This window comes from Chelonia mydas, chromosome 3, assembly GCF_015237465.2.
Source record: "Chelonia mydas isolate rCheMyd1 chromosome 3, rCheMyd1.pri.v2, whole genome shotgun sequence".
Lineage (NCBI taxonomy): Eukaryota > Metazoa > Chordata > Testudines > Cheloniidae > Chelonia > Chelonia mydas.
The window spans coordinates 91,042,611-91,051,830 of NC_057851.1; the positions used below are offsets into that span (position 1 = coordinate 91,042,611).

Sequence of the window (9,220 nt, forward strand, 5' to 3'; positions counted from 1 at the left end):
ATCATTACCAGTCCTTTACCATATGGCTTTCTACTGATCGAAGTAGCATTCATATGGCTGAATTATAACAAATGTTTAAAAAAACCTGTACTCAAATTTGTTCAGTGCTTTAAAAGCTTAGCTAAGAGGAAATACTATACAAAATATACAAACTTTGTATTTTAATTGAAAGCTTAGATTTTCAAATACACACAGCATTCCCAAGCCTCCTATTGCCATTGTTTAAAATTGCTTCTTGGAATAGTCTAGGGCCAGACACTGCATCTCAAATGCATTCATCAGTTTCTTAAAACCAACATAATAATGTGCATAACTACAGGAAATGGAAGAGCTGCATTTTAGATTGCACTAAGATCTAAGTAAATTCAACTAAATGTTCAAAATGGAACTTTAGCTGTGTTTCAAAAGCAATACAGTTAATTAGACATAAAACCATATTCCGATCTCAGCTAGAGAAAACTAGAAGCCGAATGTTTGTTTGGACATGGTGGGAAAGCATCCAAGCCCACTTTAATGGGACTAGGATTTCACCCCTTCCATTTTTAATAGAATTCAACGTTGTGAAACTTTATGTGATATGAAGCATTTTTACCAAGTGAATCAAGTTGAATCCTATTCAAGATGAAAGCACTTGAACTTGATGCCTTTGGGCACCCTTTTGCTGAAGTGTGACACATTTGGGACAGTGGAAGTATGGCAGTCCCTTAACCAGATTGTAAACTAGTGTCTTTAAAATCTGCTATGGAGGGGTGAAATCCTAACCCCACAAAAGTCAATGGGAATTTTGCTATTGACTTCAGTTGCATCTGGATTTCACCCCACACACTCTATTGGTAAATATTTTTCTTTATATATTGATGAGTAACATTCTTTTTACTGTTAAATCAGTACTGGTGAAAGATTCGGGGTAGGGGAGGTAGATTTAAGTCTCGGACATTAGCCATACATCTAGTCTATCAAATGCAGACATGATAGTAGAATAGTGTTGTTTAAAAAAATAAATTACACCCAAATTTGTTCAGTGCTTGAAAAGTTCAGATTTTAAACAGTTGGGGAAACACCCAGACAACAGAAATAGAAATAAAGAGAACTTTTGGATACATGCATGATCAGTATGAAAGCACTCAATCTTTATACAATCAGGGTCAGATCCTCTATCTGTCAATATGTGGAACTCCCTATTGAAATGAACACCTTTATATATTTTTTTTTTTTAAAAAAAAAAAGCATATGACTCACAGTAAGAACTAAGTGAGAACTCCACTGTATGCAAGCACTATCAGTCAGAAAATACCTGCAACCATAGATTGTTTAGATCTGGCATGATTCATGTTTAACATACTTATGTAATGTTTTCTCACCGAATATATGGCATGATCAGGGTATTTAAGTGCTTGAAGGCAGAAAAAAACAAGTTACTTAACATTTGGGGACGTTGCATTATTCAGTTCTTGGAATCTTGGAACCTAGACTTTTGTTATTATGGGTTTATGTAGCATTAATACTGTAAGATGCTTTACAAATGCAGATTAAGACAAGGTATCTGCCCATGTTTTCACACTGTGTGCTTGCAATGAGATAGCATTCGTGCTTTTTTAGTAACCTTTTCTGGATTCCAGCAAGATCTACCTTCTACATTAATCAGTGAAATAGTATAGATTCTAGGTGACCCATTTTCAGTTTATAAACAGAATACAATTGCAAAATGGTGCACTTAAATAAAACATTGTGAAATCCTTTAGGCCATATTCCTATTGAAAATGATCAGTGCATTTATGAGACACACCCAGGTTAAGGGTGAAACCATTTTAGTGTAATACAATGCAGAATTCTAGACAAGCCACAAAATGAATGTATTGCAAACCATCTTTTTTAGCACAAGAATGATTGCAATTTTTCTTTTTAAGTCTTACTAGATCCCTTTACGAACACTTCCATTGTGATGGACTTCTAAAGCCATCTAGTCAAATGAATGGCTGTTAATCAGTTCTCTCACTTTTTCTCTCAGGTCATAAGATGCTCTGGCTATTTTTCTAGAGTTTTCAACAGCAGCCCCCTTGTCCCTTAAAATTCTATTGTTTTTTTCTTCTTTCCTTTTGATGGCTTCCTGACTTTCCTGTAGGTGACATTTTTCATCTTCAACCTTTTGTTTTTGAAAGTGGTGGTGGTTTCTTTCTTTTAAATAGTTATTTTCCTTGCTACTTTGTGCTTTGTCTTGGATATTTTTAGACATAATTTCTCGGGCTTGCTGGATCTTCATCTCCGCTATCTGCAGCAACATATTTTTACGCCTTCTTTTTTCTTCCTCTGTCTCTTTTGCTCTAAACTTGGCCAATAGGCCTTGTCCTTCATCCCTTAGAGATTTTTCTTTTAATTCTTTGTTCCTTTCTTCCATCAGCTGATCAAGGATTTCTTGAGATCTTTGAAGCTTTTGTTCTATAGAAAGCCTCTTATAAAGCTCATCAGCTTTGACTTGGTGATCCATTTGCGCTTTCAGGGGCCTGGGTCTGCTTTTTTCATAATGGTTCAGATCTTGACTCCTTTTCTTCCCCTCCATTTCTTTCAACAGTCTTTTTTCAAAGGCCTGTGCCATTTTTTCCTTTAATAGATTATAGTTGTGCTGCTTAGCATTCTTCTCAGCCATTCTTTTCTCTCTCAGTTGCTTTTCTTGACAGTGTTTCCTGTACTCAGCCTGCACTTTAATTCTTTCACGTTTTTCCTTCCGCCTCATTTCTTGCTCCTGGGCTAGCTTCTCCCACTTCTTGTGCTGTAACATCATTTCTTTCTCTCTGGCCTTCAAAAGCTGTTGCTCCTCCAGCCTGAGCCTGGCTTTCCTGTGCTCTCTGTCGCTTTGCCACTTCTCCAAGCTTTCAGCAAGATGGTGCTGCCTTTCTTTTTCCAGGTTTGATTTGATCTTCTTCTCCTTCCCTCTCATCTTATCCCAGGCATCAGAGGTCTTCAGCTGCCTCTCTTTCAGCTCCTGCTCCTCCCGATGCTTGGCCAGCATCAGAGCTGCAATCTTTAGGTCCCTTTCAGGGATTAAGTCCTCATATCTCTTATCAGTTAGATCCTGGAGGCTGACCTGGGGCTCTCTCCTTCTTGACTTCGGGGGGTGGTGGACGCTGTGACTGTGGTAATGGTTTTCAGCTTGTGTATCCTCCTCATCCTCATCTTCATCCTGTCTGGCAAAGGAGTGCACCAGGTCACTCAGGCTTGGGCTGCTCTCACACGCCTCCTGCCAGCCCCGGCTCTTGCGCTCTTTCTTCCCGGGTTTGCTGGGGGCGTTCTCCAGCTGGCAGGAGGAAGAGGAGGCGCAGGCGGAGAGGGGCTTGCTGGCCTCAGAGGTGAAATCCGGGCCATACTGCCGGGTCCTCTGCACAGGGCTGGCCCACCGGTCCTCCCTGAGCACCTCCTCCAGCCGGCTGCCCCTGCCCGAGGGGCTGCTCTCGGGGTGCCCCGCGCAGTCCCCCCGGAAGAGGCTGGTGCAGGAGGGGTTCAGGGAGGTCGCATACCCTTCCCCCGCAGGGGGCACATGCCGCTGCCAGGAGGAGGCGCGGCGTGACGGGTGGGGGACCCGGCTCTTCTGCCCCTTCCTCAGCCCCGCTTTCTGGTACGTCGGGGCCAGGCTGCAGCCCCCTTCCCCGCCCGCCGTCTCCGGCTCCGAGCCGTACGGGTCCAGGTAGTGCGGCGGCGAGAAGCGGCCCGAGCCCGGCCGCGACATCTCCGAGCGGGGCGCTGGGCAGCCGGGCTCCGCGCGCTGGAAGCTGCGGGGCGCGGGCGGCTTCCTGCTGCCTCTGGTGGACTCCCGGTCACTCCGGGAGACGCCCGCGGGGAAGCGCCCGCCGGTCTCGGCCCCGAGACACCGCCCCGGCCCTCGCCGCCGCCGCGGCTGCTGCATAACCCTGCCCCGGCCCCGGCTCCTGCCGCGCGGCGCATCAGCACAGTGACCGCCGCCGGCGTCACAATGGGCCGGCAGCTTTTAGCCCCGCGCCCGCCTCAGCCCACCGCACCCCCCCCCGCACCTGCCCCAACACTGCCCCAGCCCACCACACACAGCCCCCCGCACAGCACCCGCCTCAACCCACCACACCCCCCACCCCCGGCACCTGCCCCAACACTGCCCCAGCCCACCACACACAGCCCCCCGCCCACAGCACCTGCCTCAGCTCACTGCGCACACCCCGCACCTGCCCCAACACTGCTCCAGCCCACCACACACACCTCCCACAACTCACCGCACACAGCCCCCCCACAGCACCTGCCTCAGCCCACCAAACACACACACATCCCACACCTGCCCCAACACTGCCCCAGCCCACCACACACAGCCCCCCCACAACACACAGCTCCCCCCCACAGCGCCTGCCTCAAACCACCATGCACAACCTCCTGGCACCTGCCCCAGCACCTGCCCCAGCCTACCACACACTGCTCCCTGCACAGCACCCATCTCAACCCACCACACATAGCTTCCCCCAGCCCACCACACACAGCCCCCCGCCCACAGCACCTGCCTCAGCTCACTGCGCGCACACACCCTGCACCTGCCCCAACACTGCCCCAGCCCACCACACACAGGCCCCCCACAGCGCCCGCCTCAACCCACTGCACACACACCCTGCACCTGCCCCAACACTGCCCCAGCCCACCACCCACAGCCCCCCCACAGCGCCCGCCTCAACCCACTGCACACACACCCCCTGCACCTGCCCCAACACTGCTCCAGCCCACCACACACACCTCCCACAACTCACCACACACAGCCCCCCCACAGCGCCTGCCTCAGCCCACCACACACACATACCTGCACCTGCCCCAACACTGTCCCAGCCCACCGCACCCAGCTCCCCGCACAGCACCTGCCCCAACACTGCCCCAGCCCACCACACACACAGCCCCCGCCTCAACCCACCACACACAGCTCCCCCCACAGCGCCTGCCTCAAACCACCATGCACAACCTCCTGGCACCTGCCCCAGCCTACCACACACTGCTCCCTGCACAGCACCCATCTCAACCCACCACACATAGCTTCCCCCAACCCACCACGCACAGCTCCCGGCACAGCACCTGCCTCAACCCACCACACACACCCCGCACCTGCCCCAACACTGCCCCAGCCCACCACACACACAGCCCCCCCCTCAACCCACCACACACAGCTCCCCCCATAGTGCCCCCTCAACCCACCATGCACAGCTCTACCCAGCACTTACCCCAGCCCTCCACACACAGCCCCTCCACAGCACCCAACTCAACCCACCATGCACAGCCACCTTGCACCTTCCACCACACACAGCTCACAGCACCTGCCCCAGCCTAGCACACACACGGCCCCTCAGCAACCTCCTGAGCCTACCACACTCAGTCCTCTAGCACCTGCCCCAGCCCACCACACAGAGCTCAAGCCAGCACCTGCCCCAGCACCCACCACACACAGTCCTCCCACACCTGCCCCAGCCCGCCACACACACACCCAGCACCTGCCTCAACCACCACACAGACCTGCTAGCATCTGCTTTAACCCCCACCAACACCTGCTCCAGGCCCACCACACACAACCCCCCCCCCCCCCCGCCACAAGCACCTGCCAACCCATCACACAGTCCCAGCACTTGCAAAACCACCACACACAGCTTCCCCCACACGGTAGCACCAGCCCAACCTTGCTGATGGCGATGGGCCCGAAGGCATAAGGGCTGCTGCATGACCCATTTTCTCCAACTATGCCCAGAGATGCCACATATGCATCAATTACAGAAGCAATGCAGGAACATCTCTCCCCTATCTCACTGATCATAGCAGAATTATATTTGTTACATCAGTGACACCAGGGAAGTGGAGAGTCAGTAGCATAGTTCATGGCTAATCAAAGGAAGTTGTCAGAGCACTGACATCTTGAACAAACATTAAGCGATGCACTGCATGACCAATTTGTCTCTGGATTATGCAATGACCAGTATCAGTGCTTACATTCAAAAAAGGCTAAGCTGGATTCTCTGAAATTTAGTGTGAAGTGAGAAGTTCACCTTCTGAACTGGTGAGACCGAAGATCATGAAATGAAAGGAATTTCCATGTGGCCATTGTGCATACACTACATATGCTGAGAAGGATTGCAGGGCACACCAGGTCATCTGCAAAAAGTGCTAGAAGAAAGGATACAACACAGGTCAGTGACCACCAACACAGAGTAATCATCCATCCACGAAATCACCTATAAAGACTGAACCTAGGAAAGGACTGAAGTCAGGAATTCATAATGTGAAGACAGAACTCTAGCGACACTGACCAAGACCTAATATTGCGTGTGTTATCAGGAGTCAGAAATGTAATCTGGATGATACCCTTGATCCTACCAGAATGGGGCTTGATACTGGAGGTGCCATCTCACTGATTTCTGTATCTACCTATTTCCAGATATTGTCACAAGTTCCTCTGGAAGAAATCTCTGTAGTTTTTGAAGACTTATGTCTTGGACTAACTTTTCTAAGGTATACTCCAAGTGAAAGTTCAATTCAATGGGCAATAAGATGTTTTACCCTCGTATGTATCTGAAGGAAAGTATCAACTATTATTTGGCAGATCTTGACTTAAGCTAAGGTGAACAGAGATCAAGGTGATCAAAAAAGCACCTTGAAACTTTCAAAAAATACTGGATGGACACATCAAATATTTGAAAAAGAACTTGGGACAGATAAGCATGTATCAGGGAAGCTCACTATTAAGTCTGACAGGCAGTCAAAATATTGCAAGCCCAGAATTGTGCGTTATGCTCTGAAGCCTCTGGTGCAAGCTGATTTGGATCATTTAATGAACACCAGAGTCTTGTCACCAGTTTCACACAGTGAATTGGCTACATCCATCGAACCAGTGATCAAGAAGGATGGCCCAGTCCAAATTTGTGGAGATATCAAAGAGAGACAGAATCAATTTTATATCCAGACCAGTATCCATTATCTTGTATTGAAGATTTGTTTGCTTCTCTCAGTAGTGGACAGTGTTTCAATAAATTGGATTAGCTCAATTCATACCTACAAATGGAGATTGATCCGACATCTTGCAATTATCTCACAATCAACATGCAAAAAAGCTTATTTTGGTACAACAGGAGGCTTTTAGGTAGCACATTTGCACCTGTTGTGTTCCAGAAAGCCATGGATGAGTTTTGAAGGGACTGAATGGAGTTTGCAGCTATTTGGATCACATCCTTATTGCAGAAAAGGATCAAGAGGATCATGTTTGAAATTTGGATGCTGTAGTGCAATATTCGGAAGACCATGGACTGAGAGTAAATTGATGCAAATGTGAGGTTTTTCAAATATTCAGTTGAATACTTTAGACATGTAATTGATGCTATGGGCTTCAGGAAATTACTAGAGAAAGAGAAGGTGGTTCTTGAAGTGCCCCCTCCAGAGAGTGTCATAGTTACATTCATTCTTAGGACTGCTTTACTATTACAGTAAATTTCTACCTAAGTTGGTGCCTTTACATGAACGGTTACATCCTTCAGTCCATTTCCATTTTTTCTTTGCTTGTAAGTGTGTATTTATTTAAGGACTCAAAAGAAGCTGACATCAGCTGAAGTTCTTACACACTTTGATGCCTTGCTACCATTGCAATTGGCTTGTGATGCTTCACTATATGGAGTGGGTGCAGTTCTTTTCCACTTTTTCCCTTATGGCATTGAGAAACCCATTGCCTTCGTTTCATGAACACTCGTCGCCCCTGAGAAGAACTAGGTGCACATAGAGTGAGAAGCTGTCAGCATTATCTTAGGTATGAACTTCCCAATTCCCATCTGTAAGGTAGACTTTTTACTTTGCTGATAGATCATCACCCTTTACTTTCAATTTTGACTGAAACATTGAATTCCGTTATTAGCTGCTGCTCATATGCAATGATGACTACTTTGAGATCATTCCTATACTGTTCAATTCGTTAAAGGGACTCTGCACAGCAGTGCTGATGGGCTGTCACCCCAAAAATTTGAAGACAGTTTTATATCAATTTGATGAATAGGTTATATATTGCTAGCTCAGACACCTACAAAGAAACCACTAAGGATGATGTGCTTTCTCTTGTGAAAGGAATGGTATTACAAGGTACAGTGAAGCATAATAAATTCTCAGTTTACACAATTCATGTCATGCAATCATGATACACAGATAATTCATTTTGACATCTTATGGGGAATGCAAGAAATCATTCTGAAATCACTTCAATCTCAGGTTTTGGAAGCTCTTCACAGTGGTCATTTTGGCATTGCAAGAATGAAGGCCATAGCCTGGAGTTAGGTCTGGTGGCCATAGATCAACAACGATATTGAGAGGAAGGTGAAGTGCTGCACTACATGTTGGCAAATACAGCATGATTCTGGCCCAGCTCATCTACACCCTTGGTTGTGGTCTCAGTGTCCTTAGACATGTATTCACATGGACTTTGCTGGATCTTTAGAAGATTATGTTTTTGGTCATAGTCAACACCCATTCAAAATGGCCAGAAGTTTTAAAAATGATTTCTGCTACAGAGACAATTGGACATCCTTGTACCAATTTGTTTAGCCAATTTGGTTTACCATTACAGGTGGAGAGTGACATTGTACCTCAGTTCTATTCTGAAGAATTTCAGAGGTTCCTAGTTTCAAATGGAATTCAGCACCAATGCTCTGTTCCTTACCTTCCTGCTATGAACAGACTAGCAGAACTCTTTGTAAAAACACTCGAGTCAGTTGCCTTAAGACCTAGCAAGTCTATTTTTGAGTCATTGGCAGAAACTGGACCATTTCTTGCTTGTCTACAGGACATACACCACATGCTACTACCCTGGAGTGACCTGCAATTCTTTTCTTGAAGCGATTTTGCATGCCTGTTGGAACCTGCACCATCCTGATATTGTCTCACCTGGGGCAAAATCTCAAACTATGCACATTGATGTGAGACTCGTCATTCTTCAAGCGGGAGACTTAGCGTGGACTTGCAGTTATGGTTCTGGAGTGAAATAGGTACCTGGAAAACTTGTAAAATGCATGGGACCTGTTTCATTCATGGTAAAACTATCTTATGGTGTTTTTTGGAAATGGCATGGACCAATTACAGCCTTGACAAGTACTAGAGTCCAGGGATGTTGCAGTAGGACTTTCTATTCCTACAATTGAATCTCCTCCATTACAGCTCATAATTTTGATGACATGGTAGGAGAAATTTGGGTACCAGATCCAGT

General features: G+C 47.1%; 1 protein-coding gene across 1 annotated transcript; it reads right to left on the reverse strand.

Moving 5' to 3' along the window:
* Window positions 1-243: 243 nt before the first annotated feature.
* CCDC185 (coiled-coil domain containing 185) lies at window positions 244-3,898 on the reverse strand. The gene has a single exon (XM_027828501.3). It carries the CDS (start codon window positions 3,896-3,898, stop codon window positions 1,961-1,963), a length of 1,938 nt encoding a protein of 645 aa, XP_027684302.2. The 3' UTR covers window positions 244-1,960.
* Between the last annotated feature and the right edge of the window lie 5,322 nt (window positions 3,899-9,220).

Excerpts from the sequence above, each read along its gene's own strand:
- CCDC185 (XM_027828501.3), bottom strand. The coding sequence starts at position 3,898 with ATGCAGCAGCCGCGGCGGCGGCGAGGGCCGGGGCGGTGTCTCGGGGCC.